Source organism: Mytilus galloprovincialis, chromosome 2 (genome assembly GCF_965363235.1).
Source record: "Mytilus galloprovincialis chromosome 2, xbMytGall1.hap1.1, whole genome shotgun sequence".
NCBI classification, from domain to species: Eukaryota; Metazoa; Mollusca; class Bivalvia; order Mytilida; family Mytilidae; genus Mytilus; species Mytilus galloprovincialis.
In genome coordinates, this window is record NC_134839.1 from 81245687 (window position 1) to 81269578 (window position 23892).

The following is a 23892-nucleotide window of genomic DNA, read 5'->3' on the forward strand; positions in this document are numbered from 1 at the left end:
AAGAGAATCCATGTTTGTTCAAGCAGGAGCAGCAAAATATGATTTTGAACAAATTAACAAACATGAACTAGATTTAGCTACCAGTTTAATTAGTATGATTGTTTTGATAAGCATGCACTTCTAATTTGTTGTGATAATTTTTGCACCTATTCCTTGAACGCCAATATGATTTTACAGGTAAATTGTCGGTAGATCAAAGGATGTTGGCATTCAAGGAATAAACCATAAGAAGATACCTGCACTTTGTTTATTTGTTTATTTGTTTAGGGGCCAACTGAAGAACGCCTCCGGGTGCGAGAGTTTCTCGCTGCATTGAAGACCCATTGATTGCCTTCGCTTTTTATCTGGTCTATGGTCAGGTTGTTATCTATTTGACACATTCCCCATTTCCATTCTCAATTTTACTTATTGAAAAGTTAAAATAGGGATTGTCTCTCGTGTTGTTTGCTTAATGGCGTTCTACGTGATTTAGCTCTAATCATTCTCCGAGGGCTTACCTCTGGTGGTTCTCAACTTTGATAGTAAATCCCAAATGTATCAACAAGATCGGTAAAATGAACTAAATTTATTCTACAAGATTTTGTTTTTCCACTTTATGTACTTTTGGTTTTTTCCTTGCTGTCTCATTATCGTTTGTCCCGATTCTCGTTTATTGAAGACAACGCCATCAGACTGTATAGAGCGGTATGATTTACAATGATGCAACTTCCACCAGAAGTGACGAAATTAAATGAAATTTCATCAAATGACGAAAAAAAGAGGAGCGAAAGATACCAGTGAGAAGGACAGTCAAACTCGTAGATCGAAAATAAACTGACAACGCAATGGCTAAGTTTGCAATACTATGTTGTTTTTCATATCCTTAAAAAATTCTTAAACTCTGACAAAGCGTTCATACACTATCACTATCCTAAGTTAAAGGTTTAATCTATGACCAAGGTACGGTTAACATAATAGTTAAGTAATGACACATGTTGAAACTTTGGTATGATTTCTCTTTGTATATTGCCCATGACATTAAGAACAATTCGGCCATGTAGACCATCACGAATAAGGAAAATAGGTCTGTGTTGAATTCAGTTAACCTTTCGTTAGGTCAATAAATGTTATCCAACCATCCACAAAATTTGCATATATAAATAAATGATGCAGTCTCGCTTTACCACTTTAGACAATCATAACACGATGGTTAATATAAGCGTTGTTCTTGTTTTAGTGCTGGCTGTTGGTAAGATTATATCTAGCAAGTTGTGAAATGGACGTACATTTATACTTATATATCTGTGGCATCAATCATCAGGCTAAACACAATGTAATATCAACGAATTTATAACACATACTATATAGTAACTACATGCATGTGAAAACGTTCTTTTTTTAAGACGTTGTTTAGAAATTGAAGTTTCATTGGTTATTATTTTCCTGTGTGATGTTGCTTACTGCAAAATTCGAATCACATTTAGAAGATGAGTATATATTTTACACTTTATTGAATTGAAATTCTTGAAATGTTGTATATGTATACATATGCTGTTCGCATTTGAAGAACGAAAGACAATTATTTCTACAAATTAAGTTTTCAAATAATCCAAATATAATTTCATTTTGCTCATTATTTAATAGTAAAAAACAATCTGTCTTAAGGAAACTGTGTTTATTTATTAAGTGTATTAATAAAAAAAAGTTTGTCCCTCCATGTAAATGTTATCTCATAAGCATCTTACCGATCATTTTTCCTTCTTATATCATTAATTCTACATGTTACTAAACATGTATGTCATCATAATTACGGTATTTGTTTACCTTAACTATTGTGTCTGTATTTATATTGTATGTTTCTCAGTAAACTTGTATCTAGTTTTTAGAGAATAAAGTATCTATCTATAATACTGTATCTTTCTTATTATATTAGGTTATACTGTTGCCATTGATTGCTTTGGATCAACATGCAACGTGGATCAAGAGGTCAGTTAATTAAGTTTGTTTTAGTTTAAACATATTTATCATACATGTAGTGGATTGGGAAACAAGTTTTGCAACTTATATTAATCCCTCTCCACTTTGCTGGTTCGAGTGCTGCCTTGTAGCGGCATTAGCCGCCTCTTTTTCGAAATCTACAACTTAATTTTGTTTTCACGTTTGTTTAAAAATCACAAAAATTTGATACAGGTTTAAACTATAATAAGCCGTTGATATAGATACACTTATGTTCATTCAAAATTAAAAGCTTATACTTTAAAAAAAAAATAGCACCCTTATGTTTGGTATTACTGAGAAATTGATTGGTTAGGTTGAAAGCGCGGCACTTAGGAATAAGTCTCTTCCATTCTACTTAATTTTCGGATCAAGAAAATCATAAGTTTTATTACTGGAATGTAAACAATTAAATACAAAAATAAGGTAACAACATAACGCCTAAATTTGTGTATAGCAAGAATATAAATGTTGTATTATTTTAATTTCAAATGTGTATTGTAAGAACTATTCTTCCCTAATTTTGAAAAAAAGGCCATCCAAATCAAACAGTTTATTTCCAATAAATAAATTTTTGGAAGACGTTAAAAAGGTATTTTTTTTTACAGAAACATTTAATAAAATAATTAGAACTTTATAACTAGTTTTTGATATTCATTAAACGATATCATGATAATATAGGTACACTACAAAGCGCTTCATTGTTTTCTTTTGACATTAATTAAGTAGTGTATTAAAGCGATGTTGTATGTGCCAATAAAACTTATCATTTACAGTCAAATGCAAATTCTTGTTTAAAGAAGATATGCAATAAGTTACATATTACACACAAGCTCTAGTGAGAATATACTGAATTATACAATTTATACTATCCTACAAAAAGCCATGCGTTTATTATTCATCTCGTTTCATTATATGGAATAACAGATCGCAGTTTTACATGTTTGTGACACTGACTTCATCAGCTGGAATATCGGACACTAGTTCCACATCAGAAATATAAGTGCAAAACTACAACCTGTAATTCCATATAAATGAAACGGGATAAATAATAAACGCAAACCAGACATGTTTATTAACATGTGAGTTACTATCAAAATAAGCACACTTCTATTTTTTATTATGTTAACCTACAATATTTCGAGCTACATAAGTTTAATTTAAAACAAACTTTACTGAATTAAATACTCTGAAAATAAACGTAGAAATAAAAAAAAATAAGTATGAGTTTTGTCATAACTGGAGGCTGTTATTGCTTTCATCCACTTCATTTGACCTTGGTAAATAGTTCTCTTTTTGGCAATCATTCCACATCTCCATTTTTTTTTTTATATATAAAATTCTTCTTTTTTAGTCAAAGTAAGCTTATATTGGATTTGGATAATTTTGTTTATTTCTATTGGTCAAATAGTACTTTAATAAGGTTAACATAGAAAGGTGCTTCGGATGGTCTGTTTATATATATATTTTTTGTAATGTAAAGCAGCAAAACACAATAAATTACAACTTTGGTTCATGATTTGAAATTTAACCATTCTTTAAATAGAAATCAATAAAAAAAAATCACAGGTTATTCTTAATTCTAAACATGTGATAAAACCTACACCATACGTCATCCAAGATCATCTTTTGGAAGCCTACTCATGCCACGGGTTATGTTCTTCTCATATATGTTATGATGGTATGATACTAAACCCCTAACGGGAAGGATTGTGCCTGATATTCATATGATGAAATTATAATCTTTCAATCAGTTTATTTGAAGTCTGGAGCTGGCATGTCAGTTAATTGCTAGTAGTCTGTTGTTATTTATGTATTATTGTCATTTTGTTTATTTTCTTTGGTTACATCTTCTGACATCAGACTCGGACTTCTCTTGAATTGAATTTTAAATGTGCGTATTGTTATGCATTTACTTTTCTACATTGGCTAGAGGTATAGGGGGAGGGTTGAGATCTTATAAACATGTTTAACCCCGCCGCATTTTTGCGCCTGTCCCAAGTTAAGAGCCTCTGGCCTTTGTAAGTCTTTTTTTTAATTTTAGTTTCTTGTGTACAATTCGGAAATTTGTATGGCGTTCATTATCACTGAACTAGTATATATTTGTTTAGGGGCCAGCTGAAGGACGCCTTCGGGTGCGGGAATGTCTCGCTACATTGAAGACCTGTTAGTGACCTTCTGCTGTTGTTTTTTCTATGGTCGGGTTGTTGTCTCTTTGACACATTCCCCATTTCCATTCTCAATTTTACGTATATTTTCCAATAACAAATTTATACTTCATTAGATTAACGATATTCTCCCATACCCAATAGTTTACCAAACACACAATTCCTTCTACGAAGTGCTTGCACTGAACCACAATTACCAAAGAGAATAATAAAATAAGCACCCGAGTTCACCTTTGATAATAAAAATATCCTGATTTCAAAAAATAACTCTAGTTTTTCATCCTTTAGCATTCAAAACCATAATCCTATCATCTTTTTCAGTATTGTCAAATTATGCTTAAGGCACAGACAGGACAATGTTATACTCATCATGGACATGGGGTACGTTTAGCCTTTCTAATCGTTTGAATCATGGTGAAAATTATTGTTTTTGTCTTAACTTAATAAACTTAACGCTTTATGAACAATCGAAAATTGATTCAAATTTGACAAAAATGAGAATAATCAATACCAACTATATCGAAATACAACAACATAATTTTCTGTCGTAAAGACGGGAGTCTAATGCAATACAGATAAGAATATACAAGACCCTATCGACGAATCCGGTTTAGAGTTCATTCGAGTCCGCAGTCATTTTACTGTTGGTTTACTGAAATAATGTTGATAAATAACTCAAACTCACCTGTATTTAACTGTTCGTTTATAAAAGTGTGTCCAAGCGAAACTCTCTCTTGGTTATTGAAAACCTTTAACTGGCATTCTGCTGTTTTCTACTGTTTGGTCGGGTTGTTGTCTCTATGACACATTCTTAATTTGCATTCTCAAATTACCTATATACGGAATATATATATCTGATTTCAGCACCACGAAGACCATCAGTCATGTATTGGTGCACATCACCCTGGGGACCATTGTTTCTGCAAAGATCAAGCTTGTGTAACCCAAATTAGTAAGTTTTAAAACTGAGTAAGGCAGTGTCCAAACTTGATTCTGTTTACACGATGTTTTTATCTGTTTTTATCTAACCTCTAACCGTTGTAAAAAAAATATCAGAACCGAAAAAAAATCGCTTCTCTTTATATAGATATAGGAAGATGTGGTATGAGTGCCAATGAGACAACTCTCCATCCAAGTAACAATTTATAAAAGTAAACCATTATAGGTCAAGGTACGACCTTCAACACGGAGCCTTGACTCACACTGAACAGCAAGGTATAAAGGGCCACACAAATTACTAGTGTAAAACCATTAAAACGTGAAAACCAACAGTCTAATTTATATAAAAACGAGAAACGAAAACCACTTATGAACCACATAAACAGCTGACGACAACAACTGAACATCAGATTCCTAACTTGGAACAGGTGCAAACAATTGCAGTGGGATTAAACGTTTTAATGGTAGCAAACCTTCTCCCTTTTCTGAAACAATAGTATAACATCACAACATAGAAAGACACATTATAAACTATCAATTGGAAGGCTTAACTCAATAAAAAAAAACGTAGTAACACAAATTAAGACACACTGAACGAATAAATTTGATCTGTGATAAAATGCAAATACATAGTTAATAAAATAAGGGATGAATAATTCACGTAATAAGTAAATAAATAAATTTAAACTAAGGTAAAAGTATAAAACCGCTTTGAAATGTTAGACCATTTTTAGAAAAAAAAAACATTAGCTCATTTTTTGAAGTCTGAATCGTACAGATGTCAAAATTCAGTACTTATGAACTACATAAACTGCATGTATTTATACTTTCACCCTGCATAACGTCCTATATTTCAATGGAATGAACATTTGAAAACGTTCACATACTTCAACTAAATAAGACAAAACAATACTCATATGAAAATAGAAATACACGTTTAATGTCTTTTGAAAAAAATCTGTTTCAGCGATGGAGTGGGCCTCTAGTTCAACTGTCGCTGCAGCTGGCACGACATCTGATCCTGCAGGCGGATCAAATATGACAACACTTGATCCAATGACCACACAGATGCCAATGACAAGTAAGTAAAAATATGTACTATAAACGGCTTGCATGTCAGAGATCATAAAATAATGCCGAAATATATACTTTATACGGACTGTATGTAAAACTATGAAAAAATATAATGTCGAAACATAAAAAAGGTAGCGTTAAGTTCAAATAGGAGATCTCGAAGAATGTTAAATTATTTAATTTGTCACGAACATAATGTAGAGCTGTTTGTTTTGAACTTGTTTTATTCCAGATAAAAAAAAAACAACTCTGTTTGTAAAGGCAATATTAGTTTGAATAATTGTCAAAAAGGATCGTGTTATTTTGAGATTTATATACATACAATAAAATAAAAAGAATCACAAAAACATTTGGGCAGGACAACATGCCATATTATCAGCCCCATAAAAAACTTGAAATCAAAGACAAAGACAAACAGAAACAAAATAAAAATATTTATGGTTAAGACAGCCTGCCATAGTATCAACTCTTTAAATGGTACCATTTGTAATTGCCAAAATCCTCCTTTGCCTATCTAGAATGTTTAAAAACTAAAACACACAAAATAAACCCAACATGATGACCACTTAATGAACAGGGTCAAAATATGCTACCCATTTAAAGCTGCACACACAGTTCTTCGTTCGATTTTGACACTCAAGAACAAATATACTAGGTCACAACGTTACATGTATATAGTGAGTTAAAGATTTAATTTTGCTATAATTATGATATATATATACATATATATATCAGGCAGTTAGTTGAGTTCTTCGAAGTGACTAACAGTAACACCATTGCACATTGTATTATTTTTTATTTATTGAATGTATTTCTTTTTAAATCAAATACATTGAATTTAACAAACTTTTGCCGTTTCCAGAATTAGTTAAAATTCGGGCGAGTAAAGCATGTGTGAATTTAAGTTGAAATTATGCATACCTTTGTCATTTTGAATGCTTGAGTGGTCGAAATGTATTTCAGAAATATCTCATGGCAGTAAAACTATTTTTACTTCATTAATATTATTTCCCTTTTATTTATTGTTTCTTGCAAAAAAATTAATGCTAGTAATTTTCTTTTAACAGCGTAAATTCAAGAAAGTTTCATCACAAGCATGATTGAAGAGGCAGAAAAAGCCATGACTATACACGTGAATAATAAATGTTAATATATGATTGACTTCTGATATTCACATGAACCCATTTCATTCTATTGACAAAAAACTGCATTATAAAGTGTCCACAAGAAGAATATGTGTTTAGTTAATAATAAGTATCATTTCGTGCTTGTTTGTCTTTGTCTACACCTCAAATATTTAGACAGTTCAGTGCAGGTCTCATGGGTATTAAGGTAGCACAATACAAAGATTTTTCACCCCCAATTGGACAACTTTAAACTGATGTTATTCCTCTCATCTTTCTTTAAACTTTATAAATGAGGTACCAAAAGAAAGAAGAAAGGTTAGTCTTTCAAACTGTGATAATTGCATTATGACATAATTATTACATAATTAATTGTTAAGTAACTAGTTGCTAAATTGTTATGTCCACACTTGAATGAATATAGCTTCTTTGTTATTCATAGCATCCAAATATATTCTATAGATTCATGTACAACACAGTTTGCTATGCTATATTTAAAGAAGGATGAAATGAATTACATCAGTTTAAAGTTTTCTGATTGGGAATGAAACATCTTTGTATTGTGCTACCTTAAAGCGGTAAAGTATGAAATTTAGAAAATAAATGGCATTGCACGATCTTCAATTTGAATAAGATCAGAATCGTTGATAGTGATGATATTGGTGCATTGTTTTTAAGCAGACAGTTGATATGGACACTTATTGTACATCCTTACTGGCTGACTTGTTCTGTTTGCTCATATAAAACACATTTCACACAGAACTTTCTCAAATACAAAAAGAAAAACACCTCGCATAGTGTTTAATTGAACTTTCAGACACATTGATTGCCATTTTTCCTAGTAATTTATCCTAATGAACTTGAGATTTAAGCTACCATCGGAAAAAAGAAGGTCTGCTTCAACTTTTTATCTTTTCCCTGATATTTACATAGACTTTAAGCAAGAATTTACGACAAAAGTGATTATTTCATTTTTCTAATTGTTCGATTTCCATTTCTCAGCAGTAACATACCTTTTTCTTCATCGTAAATCGTTTACATCCAGTATCTAACTTCGCTTTCCGTTATATAGATGATGTTCTCTCACTAAATAATAAACAAAATGGTGACTATTTTGAACGCATATATATCATCGAGCTTGAAATAAAGTATACACCAGATACAGTTAAGTCTGCCTCATATCTTGACTTACATTGAGGGTCGGTTGCGGAAAAAAATTACGACAAAGAGATTATTTCAGCTTGATGCTTCAAGTTTCAATTACAATGAAGCAACATTCCAGTAGCACCTGCATTTTGAACTCTAAAGGAAAATATTAAAACAATTCAACAGTTCACATTGTGTTATAATCTTAATCACTAAAAAAATAAACAAATATGTAACAAAGAAGCACAAAATAACATATAGACAAAGCAAATTAACAAAAATTAAAAACAAGAATACACAAATTTACTATAGAACATATAACACAATGCCGGAATGTATAAGTACAGAGCCACGTCATATATGTATCAAAGAAAATAAAAAAGGCATGCAGACAAAGCACATAGCAAAAATGAACGACAAGCATACACACATGTTTTACAATACCACAATAACGGGATCTATAAGTACAGAGCCACGCTTTATGTATCGAAGTAACACCGAAAGCCATATAGACATTGGAAGTAGATTCAATAGACTATATTTGTTAGATTTTTTGATAAATGAGAACATGTTTGTCATGTTCGAGTTTTTAACGGCTAAATATTAAAGTTTTCCATTGGAAATAAAGACAGCAGACTTCTTAGTATTTTATACACGTACGGTTTTTCTCCAATGATGGTGTCGTATTCTTTTAACTAGTGTTATATCAAATGAAAGCTATACTCTTGCACATTTACGGATATCACAAAGCCTTTGTTTGATATTTGATACAAATTTGCAATTTTTGATAAAATAGAAACACTATTAATTGACAAATTTAAATCAATTGAAACAAGAAAACTAACGGTCAAATTAAAGTAAACCAAATATACAGAATGTGGCGGGGTAAAACATGTTAGCGGAATCCCAACCATCCCCTTAAGCTTTGACAGTGGTGTAACAGTACAACTTAAAGACGAACTACACAAATTAGTTGAAAAATTTAGTATATATAAGTAGAAAAGTTCCATTACGTTGATGTTATAGCTGTGTATGTTGGAGTCAACAATGTATATCATGAAGATTCTGTTCATGCAGTCATAGATAATGGAGAGTAAAATTTGATATGAATATTTTTGTAAAATAAAGTACCTAATGAGTTTGGTCGTTTGTGTTTGTGGGTATAAGTATTATTTGAATGGCACAATTTGTTTGTAAATTTGCAGTGCATACACGTGCTTGAATATACGTAAACATATGGTGTGACCTTCTGGTTTTGGTGATATGAACCTGCTATGACACCTCATTTTTCAACCTTGTTATTCTTAAGGTGACTCGTGGGTACAAAAATTTCAGCAAAAATTGAATCTTTATTTTTTCATTACAAATTTTATTTATTACACTATTAGTTATTACTTTATGATATGGTAAAAAAAATCAACCCAAAAAATCGGTTCGGTTTGGCCCCAGATGATTTTTAAAATGTTTAGGGACTTATCATTTTTACCTGGGAGGGGGGGCTGGTCAAAATGCAAATTCAAAGAGGGGGGATCATTTTTTTTTTTGCACATGGAATTAAGTAGTTTGCATTCTTGAAGGGGCAAAATGTTAAAAAGAACATTACAACAATCAAATAATAATATATGTTTACCATCATTGATCAAATTTATTTCATTACCATATATTATAATAATTTGTGTCCTGTATGATCCTTTATACATGGTATATGTAACTGATTAAATTAGTTCACTGATATAACACATCAATATAACCCTCAGTACCTAAAAGCTTAATAGTTATAAAGTCAAACACGTTAGACTCATCTCCTGTACCTTGCATTTCAAGAGCTTCATAAGAGTCTGATTCAGCTTGATTTTGATTTTCATCTGACTTTTCAAGCGCATAAGAGTTTGGCATGATTTTTTATAGTAAACATTCTTCCCCACCTAAACTGCTTCCGTTGTAAACGAAAATCTAAAGAAGCGAGGTTTTTTTAAAGCTTCCAATTCTTTCTTGGTCGAATTGATTCAAGCCCATTTGATTATATATTTGACTCGTTATTTCAAGTAAAACTGCCATGTTGTATCATACTCACTAACAAAGCTTATTAGTTGAAGAGAAAATAAGTATGAATTAAAACAAAATCTACGATTTGTGTATAATTTCTTCCACAGAAATCCAAATTACACTGCATCATGAAAGAATATAGTTTTGACTAATAAATTCACCAATAAATTATCATATATTTATCTAAGCTGCATATACAAACAGTTGAATTTGATACAAAGTTGATTAACACTACTAATGTACCTTTTTGTTTCCATTACAAGATCCTTTTGGTTCCAATTATACTTCCCATTCCCTCAAAAGTTGTACTTTTTAGGCCAAAAAATTTTGGGGTTACTTACACTAGAAATGCTAGACGAAATGTGAGATATGTGACAATAAATGAGTAAATGATTCGTTCAAGCTGAATGATTTCCAAATGACCAGCCCCCCCCCCCCCCCCCCCCCCCCCATCCCTGGTAAATAACAATAAGTCCCTTATATCATTGAAAAAGCTGCAAATTATCTCCCTTTGGTGCAAAAATGCCATTTTTTGGCATTTAATTTGAAATATCTTTTTTAACTCATCGGGGACCTATATTTTTTATTATTGTTTTCATATAAGCTGTACATAAACTAAATAATTGTAAAATTGAAGCGATTTCTGTAATTAGGTTATTTTTTTATTTCGATATTACCTCTATTTCCCTTTTTCTCCTATTAGTTTTACAGAAAAAAGGACATTAACAAAAATGTATGCTTCTTCCGGAGGCAGATTGTGACCTTAAGCTCTCAAACTTTACATTTTTAGCTCTCTTTATTTTCCATAGAATACAAATAGACTGCAAAATACTTTGAAGTCTTATAGTAACTTATACAAGATAAACAATTTACTGTCGATTATTTGTTGGGTCATTGCATGACATAACTATTTGACAGAAGACCCGATCGAACCTTATCATAAAGACCAAAGTTTTCTTAATAGGAATCTCCACAACAATACGTAATGGCTATGACAAGGCTTCTTTTTTTTATTGTTGTTTTAGGTAAGTTTTTCGAAAGGTTTCAATTGACATTTGAGATAAAAATGCTCTAGCAGCACTGAAGATACAATATTTATCAAAATGCGCATCTCCTGTATTTATATTGATACTGATATTAAATTTAACTTCAGTAGATCTTTTGCAAGTTATGTTGAATGTCTTGCAAGCTTGTTTGACAAAATGAAAAGATCAACGGTAAATACAGCCACAAAAACCTTTTGATATCCGTATAATATTCAAAATATTTTTGTTAAGACTCCTTTAAAGATTAACTTTATTCTTGAAAAATTACGTTAACAGTAAGAGGATTAATAATGATAATCAACTTACTTACAAATCATATTAATTATGAGCAATGGATATTCGATTCAATATGTTTTCGTTAATTATCGTATCCCTTGACGAGCAATAAACACTAAACTAAGTATGTTGACAATGTACGTGTAACAATCAAATCTAGCAAATGTGTATACTAATAACTTCTATATCAAAACTTGTCTTTCTTCACGATCGCTTAACCTTTCAGAAATGATGAACATAAAAAAAGCAATCAAATAACACTATAGAAGACAATACTGTTTTCAGATGTGTATCTACAACAGCGTTTATCTAATATAAACAAAAGATGAACCAAAGGTCACAGAATAAGATCAAGTGACGTTGGATAAAATCCATTATAAAACTTAAAAATTGTCATTTCAAATTAAATGTCGTTTGTTTTATTTCACTAATCATGTTTCTCGAACTTGTTAAGAAATACGAATAGCGGATAAAGTATCACAGACAGTTTGCTGATTAAAGCAAAAAAACAACATATATCAATATAGCTATCTTGCTACGACAACAAAAACATCTAAGTAGCATTATACCAACCTTGCTGCGACAACAAAAACATATAAGTAGCAATATATCGACTTCACTTGCATACTGGATATACATTTCCAAACTCATCCGGTTTTCAAGAACTCAGTGTCTGAGCAGAAAGTTGATGAACCCAAGTCACAGAACTTCTCATCTTTTTTCTAAAAAAAAGTTCATCGGAAGGTAACAATACCTTGTTGATAAATATTCCGTATCAACTTCACAAAAAATACATGATGGTCTTCAAATTATAGATTCTAGGTACTAAAGTCGTTTGTCAACTTAATTACGCGCTACGTAGTATAGAACATGTAACTGATAGCCATCAATAGTAATTAATACAGTTACTTTAATGTGAAGATTTAAAGATGAAGAGATAATTCTTAATATTAACTGGTTTACTTTCTTCAATTAGGTTTTTTTGTTTGTTTAATTGTTAAGGTATAAAGATTATGCTTAATTTACTCGAACATTACAGTATTTCTATTGTGGTGGCAAAATCTAAATGATTGGTCATTCTGGTTATTATAGCCCCTTTAAGTCTATAACCACCCATATGCATTTCGTACAAATTTTGACTTATTTCGGAGAAGACCAAAAGGACCATATTTATATTCCCCAGTTATCCTTGGCGTCATGGGTAATTTACGCGGTTGAGCAAAGCATCAATCATCAACATAACCTTAGACATTTTCTGTTTCTTCTTTCATGTCTTAATAGTTATCAATAAAAAATGGAACGTTTCACAGTTGGTATTGAACAATTTCTGGACCCCTTTATTTGTTTATGACACGCGTACGTAATGGCTGATTCTTGATTGCTTAACGTTCACTTGCAAATATGTCCTGCATGTTCAGAATAAGCACAAAGTAGCAACATATACTACATGTTGGTCCTGGAAAGAGGCCCTCCGGAATTACGTCAGGGAAGTTTGGACTGCCACTGGATAAAATGAGGTATATTGTTGCCTTTCAACAGGCCATTTATGGACCTCTCATAAAGTTTTTGCAGGGGTTCGTACAGTGTAGTAAGCTCTTTACACGAGACTTTGGATCTTACATTGCCGGTCGGAAAAAGACCAAAGTTACCATATCTAATAGTATATTTCCCAGTCACCCTTTACCAAATTCTTTCATAATTAAAAACAATTTGGCTACAATATAGAAAGTTTTGCTGTACCTGTTAAATCAAAACATCACTTAACATTATCACATTATATGCACACTTATGAGAACTCATAATACCGTACATCCTCTCGATACTGTTTATATTTGGTGGCATTGCACAAGTTCATACGTTTTATTACGTCTTTACCTAAAAGCGTTGGCTACACTGATTAATACTTTTGATACATGTTCCTGATTAACCTCATAGTTGTATTTCGCTTAAAGAAATAACTATCAGTTATTAAAATTACTCCTTTGTCGATATTTTATGTATATGGTGTTTGTGCCTTGTACCAACATTTTGAGTTGAGCCAATTGCAACTGTACAGGTTTGATTTATCATGTGGTGCTGTTACACCAGTGTCCCAGGTTAATGAGAGGGTTTGGGGCTCACATGTTTAATCCCGCCGCATTTGTTTTGTGTCGGCCCAACGTCAGGAGCCTGTAGTACATTGGTTATATAGATCTGCTATTTTTTCTTCTTCTTTTATACATTCATAAGTTATAAATATATAACCGTTAGTTTTATCGTTTTAATTTTTTCACATTTTTTTTTATATCGGGCCTTTTTTAACAAACTATATGGTATAGATTTTCCTCATTGTTAAATGTTGTACATTGGACTATAATAATTGCTTTATACACCCACCTCATTTAAACTTTGGTGGAAAGTTGTCTCACTGGCCATCACACCACATCTACAAAGCTTTACATGTTAAAAAAAATAACTAGAGGCTCTAAAGAGCCTGTGTCACTCACCTTGGTATATATGAATATTAAACAAAAGAAGCAGATAGATTCATGAAAAAATTGTGTTTTGGTGATGGTGATGTGTTTGTACATCTTACTTTACTGAACATTCTTGCTGCTTACAAATATCTCTATCTATAATGAACTTGGCCCAGTAGTTTCAGTGGAAAATGTTAGTAAAAATTTACAAATTTTATGAAAATTGTTAAAAATTGACTATAAAGGACAATAACTCCTTAGGGGGTCAATTGACCATTTCAGTCATGTTGACTTATTTGTAAATCTTACTTTTCTGAACATTATTGCTGTTTACAGGTTATCTCTTTCTATAATAGTATTCAAGATAATAACCAAAAACAGCAAAATGTTTAGTGTATGGGAAAATTGTAATATATCTGTCTGGTATTGTTTTAACTTCTTAATACTTCAGCTTCCACTTCAGCTGTTTCCAGTGAGGCAGTATCAGAATTCAAAATATTTTATCTTTACTTTTTTATTTGTATTTTTAAAAACTTAACCAACGTGAGAAAAAGTTATATCCGAAATGCTGATTCGCATGTCGCTTTAGTTGAATGTGTAGTGTGTAGATCCATCCAATTTGTTGGGGTTTAAAGAACGATAAAAAGACATTTACACTCATACCACATCTTCCTATATCTATATAAAGGACAGCAAATAACTTCCAATGATTGACATGTTAATTTAAAATTATTTTTTGTCGTTTCATATAAAGTAACAACTATAGGATTAACTTCAACTGTTTCTGGTAAGTAAGTTTATAATCAGCTACACCAATTATAAGAGGAAAAAAATTCAACAACCAAAACACTGAAGTGCAACAAAACAAACTAAACGACAATGCAACACTCACAGACATGAACTATTAGATAACAACTGCCACTTTCCTGACTTGGTACAGAACATTTTAATAAAATAAAATTGTGGGTTAAACCTTGATTTGCGGCTAGCCAAACCTCCCGCTTTTATGGCATTGTTAAATATAACACTAAAATAACAACACCACACGACAAGACTACAGCACAACCAAATGCAAGAACATTACGGACAGGGAAATACACAAATAAACATTACAAAAAGACAGTTATCAAAGGTACCCGGCCTACAATCTGATACACCATACGCTCGCTTCGTCTACATAAGACCCACCTGTGACGCCCAGATCAAAATAGTAAAGAAAACCCAAAAAGGTACAAAGTTGAAGAGCACCGATGACCCAAAATTTTAAAGACTTGTGCCAAACACGGCTAATTTTATCTATACCTTGGACAAGAAAATCCGTAGTATTTAGAATAATTCGTACCCTTGTAAGCAGTAATTTTATACACATGACTATATAGTTGAGGATTTTGTCAACACCGATCTGGGGACTAACCACAGAATAAAAACGAACCTGTAAAAAACCTAGGACAACACATAAAACCCCTCCATTGTCCCAGTTAATGAAAAATATCCCATCTTTTTACTGGATAGCGAAAATTATAATAAAGAACGATTTATTTTTGGGCAGTCAACATGTTCGACCAAACATCTTTCTGAAATTGTTTAAACCATTTACAAAAAGATGGTCTTCAAAAATATTGTAATCTTCAGTTTAAGTCTTTAAGCAGTTATCTTATATTTCGTTTCTTTGTATGCTGCATTGTCGGTTTTTTTTTCGCACTTTTTTCCAGGTAATTAAAATTTTTACAAGGTGCAAAACCACACCATAACAAATACACCGAGAATGATATCATTAAAAAGCTAGACTTTTTCATCGAAAAATATTTGTTGAGGTTTGTGGATTGATATTTCAGCAGACCGTCGGTATTCCTATTTGCACTATTTGTGCACCACAAACGGATGCTTTTTATATACTCCTGGCGACCGAATTCATTCGGAACTACGTTTTTTAGTTTCACATTCAGATGTACTGATTATGATCTGTCGCTTAATAACTCACTTTTCAATGAGTGCTAGAATCTCATAAATTTTGACAAAGTGTGAATTCTTATGACAATTGATGTTTACATAGAGGAAGACGGATCGGTTATGTTCCCTTTTAAAATTTTGTCAATCTTCAATTGTATATCTAAAGTAGGAGGTGGAAGATATTTAGTTGTAGTGGACGGAAAAGGGTAATAGTATATAAATAACACATAGCTGAGAGGGTGATAGAGCAGATTGGTACCCCGAGAAAACATTGTCAACCGCGGCGAAGCCAAGGTTGACAATGCTTTTTCAAGGGGTACCAATCTGCTCTATCACCCTCTCAGCTATGTGTTATTTAATTTATTATACTGAACGTCCTACCATTTTTGTCTTTTACAGATTAATTTTATTTCAAAAGGATTTTCTATGACGTCACGTACATAACAACGTTACGAGTGTTAGAAATAAACAACAAGATGGTTTATTTTTTTTCATTTTGACAGTTAAATAATAAAATTTGATCCAGAACGTAAAACTTAAGCATTGACTTTGTATTCATCTACTTGATGTAAATTCAATCCATTGTCCTTTAAATTGTCGATTTTTGATTGGTTTAGACGAGAGGGTAACATTCAAAAAAATTGTCACCCTCTCAGCTATGTGATAGAGTAAAATGACACCCTCGTATTAGCCAATCAAAATATGGCATTTTAACGTGAAGTATAATAATAATAAATAGAATATTATATGTTATAGGAACAACACCTTTAACTTTATGTGCAGACATTGAAGACGCTAAGTTCAATTGTAAAGACTACAATAACCACTACGGTTTATGTACATCTCTTACACCTACGTTACAAACCATAGCACGGACCAGATGTCCAAAATTTTGTAACCTCTGTGGTAGGTTTTATATGTAATCGCCGTGACATAAAGGTAGAATGATTATATTATGTAAGCTTTGAAATGTCAGTCTGTGCAACCGATCACTGTATTATTTTGATAGATATATAGAGAAGAAAAAATCGTACAGTTATGGTTTAGTTTTAAATCCTTTCAATGTTGTCTATATATTTATTAACATCTGTCCTTATTCTGAATAGGGAGAACATGTCTTTTTGAATTAAGAAAAAGATCTCCTCAATACCAAAGTCATAAATTGGCACAATCACTGTTACATGGGATTTGGTTAAAATGTAAAACTGAGTTTAATGCAATATGAAACTGTCATATTAAACGCTGGTAATTATGATAGTTGGCTCATTCAACAGAAAGTTTGTAAAAATGCTTAATATTTTCAAGACTTTCCATGAATTTCTAATTACACACTTGTCATACAAAAGGAAAAACAGCAACTTAAATTCAAATATACACTTGCATATAGTTGCATTGAACATCAAAAAAGAAAAATGTGAAAAAGAAAAAAAATTAATAACAGTTATTGACATCTATATTATGTTAAATGATCGATAAATAATATATGTATAAACTTTTGATCACAACGTACAAAAACTTTTTTTTATAAAATAATATGTCAACGGTGAATGATTAAAACAATAATAGTATTAGTATAATATACTGAGCCAAAAAAATTTAGCAACAAAATTATGAAATTTTATTTGATAACAAATAAAGGCAACAGTAGTATACCGCTGTTCAAAACTCATAAATCTATGGACAAAAAACAAAATCGGGGTAACAAACTCAAACTGAGAGACACGCATTAAATATAGAGGAGAACAACGACACAACATTAAAATGTAACACACACAGTAACGGACTAAGCATTAGACAACATCCGATGAGAATAACCAATATAACATCAAAACCAAATATATGAATTTGGGATAGAAAAGTACCGTGACACGTCTTATAGTAATGTGAATTCACACTCAAAAATAGGAGAAAACAAACGACACAACGGAAACACAACGTAAAAATGTTACACACACAGAAACGAACTATGATATAACAATGGCCATTTTCCTGACTTGGTACAGGAAAAAATGGTGGGTTGAACCTGGTTTTGTGGCATGCCAAACCTTGCACTTTGATGGCATTGTTAAATATAACATTAAAATGACAACATAATAATACAGGACTACAATACCAATAAATAACAGAACGTATTAGGCATAGAAACACATGAATAATAGATAACAAAAGGCATCAGGTTTAAAATTCATTACGTCAAAAACGCGCCTCGTCCAAACAAGACTTACCAGTGACGCCCAGATATAAAAGTTCGAAAGTCAAAAAAAGGGGGACAAAGTTGTACAGCTCTGAGGATCAAAAGTTGAAAAAGGTTGTGCCAAATACGGCTAGAGTATTTTGCTTGTGATAAGAACATCCTTATTATATAGAACAATTTATGCTATTGCAATCAGTAAATTTTATCAAATGAACATAAAAGATTTACATGATCAAACTGACGTTAACTAATTACAGAAAACAAAACCATAATACATAATGCATTGAAGACTTAACAAAATATGATTTTAATCAAAATAAAATGAAATTATATGAAATCAGAAGCAATATGAATGTTTATCACTCAAATTCACTAAGAATTTCTGGGCGTGGACCGCAGAAGGTTCAAAACGTGTAAATGGGTAAAAAGTTATCAAAAGTCAATATCTTGTCAATGCTCCACGTGCATCGATGACGGATTGGCAGCGTTTTCGCATTCTATTGATTATCTTTCGAATTTGTCGTTGTGGAATTGCATTCCATTCTCTAATCAGTGCATTTTCAAGTTCTTGTAAATTTTGGAAATCACCGTGATTTTCACGAATGCGTCTGTTCAACAGATCCTAAACATGTTCGATTGGATTGAGGTCTGGGGATCGACTTGGCCAATCAAGAACGTTAATGTTGTTCGTTTGGAACAGATTCATCGACAGGCGAGCAGTATGAGGTCTTGCATTGTCATGTTGAAAATGGAATACATTGTGATTACGCTGGGCAAAGAAGGGGAGAACAACAGGTGTCAATATGTTATCACAATATCTCCTGGCATTCAATGTCCCACGAACGATCAGTTAATTTGTTTTACCACCATAATGAATTCCTCCCCAAACCATCAAACTGCTACCACCAAACCGATCCTTCTGCATCACAGTGCTTGCATGGTATCGTTCATTGTTACGACGCCATATCTGCATGCGACCATCGGCGAACTTCAATGTAAAGCGGGATTCATCTGTAAACATCACTGTTCTCCAGTCCCTGTTAAGCCATCGTAAATGGCGGTTTGTCCAAACTAGCCTTTGGTGTTGATAGTTAGGTGTTAGCTCCATTCCTTGATGTGGTCTTTGTGCATATATTCCTAGTCTGTGAAGTTGATTTCTAACCGTCTGAGCCAAAACACGTACCCAAGTAGCTGCCCCAAGTCTATGAACTACTCGTGTGGCCGGAATAAACTTGTCACGTGTTGACGTTAATCGAAGGTAGCGCTCCTCCCTTGGTGTATTTTTTTTTTGTCTACCAGATCGCGGTCTATCTATCAGTTTGTCGAAATCTGTTTATTAGTCGCCAAACTGTTGCCCTATACACGTGCAATTGAGCCGCTACGTCGGCAACACTCATTCCGGCATCAACCATCCCAATAGCTCTGTGACGGTCCTTTTCGGGGAGGCCTGATCGACGCCCCATGCAATTTATTTTTTAAATTCCGTGTGTTTTTCTGACAAATGATGTGTTTCTGAACGTCAGTGAAAAATAAATTTCATATTTCGTTTGAAAGGTACAGGTAAAAAAGGTAAAACATTGTGCAAAGCTTAAATGGCGTGAAATCAATCAACTGGAAAAAAGGACGATTGTTTAAAATTACAGGTAAAACTGAAGAATTTATCAATGATATTAAAAAAAAAATCGTTGAAACGAAAAAAAATAAAATGAAAAAAAAAATGTTGCTCAACTTTTTTGGCTCAGTATATTAAGCAAACAGAAAGTGTAACGGGCCTTTCAATTTACATTACGGCAAAAATTTTGAAAAAGGCAATACTTACTGAAATCCATCTTTTTTGAACACACGGACATCATTCGTCTCATGTGTATTTCCTAAAATAATTTGTTGTTTTTACAGGAATTTTTTTTTCAAAACGTACCCGACTAACATATACGACATATTGACAGATAAATTAGTGATTAAAATTACAAAGAATGTTTTTTTGTCTCGCTTGACGGAGTCAAAAAGCGAGACATAGGTATGCTGTTTCCGGAGTCGTCGGCGGCAATGTATTAGTTTGTGATTAGGTCTAGTTTATGGTGAACCACTAGTGGATAAGTATTGGCACATCTCATTACAATGAAGATTATTTGACACCGCCCCCTCAGTTATGGTCTATTGACTTTGCGACTTTTGCTTAGTTTTCATGTATTAGTTTATGATTAAACTGTTTATGGGGAACTACTAGTGGTAAAGTAATGATAAATGGCATGCAGTTGTTTTAGCATCAGCATATCTCATTTCCATGGAGATTATTTGGCCCCGCCCCTCATTCATGGTCTATTGACATTGAAATTTTTGCTTATTTTTGATGTATTAGTTTGTGATTAGGTCAGTTTATGGGGAACCATTAGTCGTAGGTTAATGATAAATGGTATGCAGTTGTATAAGCATTGGCCTACCTCATTTCCAGGGAGATTATTTGACCCCGCTACCTCAGTCATGGTCTATTGACTTTGAAACTTTTGCTTCGTTTTCATGTATTAGTTTGGTATTAGGTCAGTTGAGGGGGAACCAGTAGTGGTAGGTCAATGAAACTTGGTATGCAGTTGTATTGACATTTGTTTAGCCATGTACCTTCAGTCATGGTTCATTGACTTTGAATTTTTGCTAAACTTACATGTTAAAGTGTGTTTTTTTTTTTATTATTTCAACATTTGCATTATCGAAATTACAAAACAACGATACATATCTCTGTAATAACAGTTTATTTATAACACTATCAAGTTTTTTAAGTGACTGGTATGATATGATCAGTCAGTGATAATTGAATTATAAACGTTTCAGTGTACGTCAACATTGTTCCTTGTTCCTTGATGTTTTTTTATACATGTTTAACTTATGTATTTCAGTAAACGGAACAGCACCCACCCAGTCCACGTTAACGGGTAAGTTTTGTCAGATATTGTATGCAAATTAGATAAATTTCAGTCACACAAAGTCACTGGTTTCAAAATAAAATACCAATATACCTTCATATATCGCAAGGTACATAACTCGCATTTTTTAGGAATGACACTTGGTCACGAACTTTTATCATGTTTCAAGTCCAATATGGTTTATCCAGTTATGTCGTGTCAGGTCATAAAACTACTTTAGTTGATCTACAAAATGATACATGACACACTTGGAATTTTTATATTATACATTTGCATATAGTTTCATTGAAAATCAAAATGTAAAAAAAAGAAAATTTTAAATACCAGTTATTAACATCTAAAGTATGCTAAATGATCTATAAATAATATATTCATAAACTTTTGATCACCAATACAAACACTGTGTTCTAAAATAATACGAAAATGGTGAATGATTTAAACAATTATATGTCAGTTTCTTAAAAGACCAAATTAACCATAGAAAAAACAGTATGAACCTAATAGAAACGTGGAATATGTCAGAGTGAAAACAGTCAAATCAAATTAACAAAAAAGCAGTCAAAGGCCATCATTAGCTTTTCAACGTGACCTTATCGACTGGCCACATGGTATTTTTAATAGAAATAATGTCCGGACACACATCTACACTTTTGGTTCAATATCTTATTTAAGTTTTTGGTGACTGTCTTGAATATCTACAGGAGTTGATAGAAAGAACAAATACGTATTGAAAATGAAATCTGAAATAATGTTCGACTGGCTAAAATGTTGGCCAGATCACAGCACAGACGACGCTTTGATTTTTAACTATCCAAAGCAAAAAGAAAACTGATAGTTTATTTGTTCCTTTAAGTTTAAGATAATCACCCCGAAAATACATGTATAGTTTTTTTTCCAGATCTAATACTATAGTTGTTCTTTATCCCTTTATTATATAAACGGTTAAAAATGTAAAACTTGCCTTCATAGTAATCGTATAAAAACTGCAAATGTCTCGGGGTTTTTTCTTCGATTAGTCCTTGTAATAGATCTATGGTTATAAAGTGTTCTGTCTATGCAACAATTCTACTTCTTCACTGAACGACTCTACGTAGATTATGAGTGCAGTATGTGTGACAAAGATTTCTTCACGATAAGCCAGTACTCCAATTTAGTGATATTAACAGTTATATTTCTTTTATAAATTATAGGAACCACGACATTACCTCCATGTAGTGATCACGATAATCGATGTTCACAAGCTTCTTACAAAAACTTGTTGTGTAATCCAAATGCAGTACCGGATACAAAGAAATATGCCATTGAGACGTGTCCGCTGACATGTAACTATTGCACTGAATATTATGGTATGTATAATGTACGGAATCTTTCATATATATTTTTTTAAATATATATAATTTAATCACATCAGAAAACTTTTTGGCGGGAATTCATTTAATTTTTACTTTACTTTTAGTGTTATAGTTCTTATTGGTATTTCTAATAGTAATAAACATGTAAGACCCAAACAATGACAATTTTATTTTCTGCATTCCACAATTGTGCATAAACAGCTGAATACATTAAATATTCGATATCATATTTTATAACTTTATCGGTCTAAGTGGCCCAGTGAGGTAGAGCGTTGGATACAGTGTTGGCGGTGTTGTCCCGATATCTCAGTAGCACGAGTTAAAATCCTTGCGAGTGAAGATCAAAATTTGCCAGATTAAACATCGTTGTGCTGATATTTCGAGTAATTATGAATATAATATGCGTTTTAAGCTTTGTATCACCTTTTCTGGTGACCTAATGGAGTTATCTGTCGCAGAGCTGTCACTTATTTAGACGTACTTATATATAATATATATTTATGTTTTGATTAACTTTATCCTTGATGATATTTTTTTTTTATTATTTGAAAATAATTTTATTTACCTTCTTTTTTCGTTTTTTCAGCCTTATTGAACCGTAAGTAGTTGTATTATCTTTTTTACTTTTGTAGCCTTTTTTCTGGTACAGAACATTCGAAATCTTATCATTTTCGGTATCAATATAGTTTCGGTCATGCATTTCTTACGATGTTCTAATTGAAATGACACCGACTAAAATTTCAAAATGTGAAAAAGGAAGCTACCTTTTTGTGTACCTATGGCATTTTAAAACTGTAAAGACTTTTGAATATTTTTATATATATGAATATCATTTCCTAGGATTTCGAAGTTTATAACTTTTGACATTTTCATTAACAATAAAGGAAACTGATTTAGAGCATTAAAGAATAAAACGGCGTATCTTGTATATATTTATTAATCCAACTAAATGCGCTACATATTGTTATCAATTTTTGGATCGTTTTGATCCGAAAACAGTCAACAATAGTTGTTGATGATGTTCTGTATGGGAGACAAAGTTATCGGTGCCTTTAATTTTATCATCATAGTGTCAAGTAAAATCAACATTATCGTGTAGGTGGCATCGGGTTGTAATAGAAAAAAAGACTGCGAGAGAAATTCAAACGGAAAGTCCACTTTCAAATGGCAAAATCAAAATCTCAAACGAATGAAAAACAACTGTCATTATATTATTAACTTGAAACAGG

General features: G+C 32.2%; 2 protein-coding genes across 3 annotated transcripts in view; both read left to right on the forward strand.

Moving 5' to 3' along the window:
• The first annotated feature begins 758 nt into the window (after positions 1 to 758).
• LOC143062428 (uncharacterized) lies at positions 759 to 7312 on the forward strand. 2 transcript variants are annotated; one of them, XM_076234125.1, is made up of 6 exons: positions 759 to 1228; positions 1913 to 1965; positions 4464 to 4508; positions 5040 to 5094; positions 6049 to 6162; positions 7223 to 7312. In XM_076234125.1, the coding sequence occupies exons 1-6, from the start codon at positions 1144 to 1146 to the stop codon at positions 7225 to 7227; spliced, it is 357 nt and encodes a 118-aa protein (XP_076090240.1). In that variant the 5' UTR covers positions 759 to 1143; the 3' UTR covers positions 7228 to 7312. The 2 variants fall into 2 exon arrangements, with proteins under 2 accessions (XP_076090240.1, XP_076090239.1); XM_076234124.1 differs by having other exon boundaries at positions 1040 to 1228; positions 4464 to 4523; positions 5007 to 5094.
• Positions 7313 to 11419: 4107 nt separating this feature from the next.
• The window catches only part of LOC143064569 (uncharacterized), a 52353-nt gene continuing 39880 nt past the window's right edge, over positions 11420 to 23892 (forward strand). The window contains exons 1-6 of the mRNA XM_076237483.1: positions 11420 to 11496; positions 15004 to 15036; positions 16956 to 17105; positions 21285 to 21320; positions 22502 to 22657; positions 23250 to 23261. Coding sequence (XP_076093598.1) covers positions 11457 to 11496; positions 15004 to 15036; positions 16956 to 17105; positions 21285 to 21320; positions 22502 to 22657; positions 23250 to 23261 — 427 coding nt within the window. The 5' untranslated portion in view covers positions 11420 to 11456. The remainder of the gene's footprint in view (positions 11497 to 15003; positions 15037 to 16955; positions 17106 to 21284; positions 21321 to 22501; positions 22658 to 23249; positions 23262 to 23892) is intronic.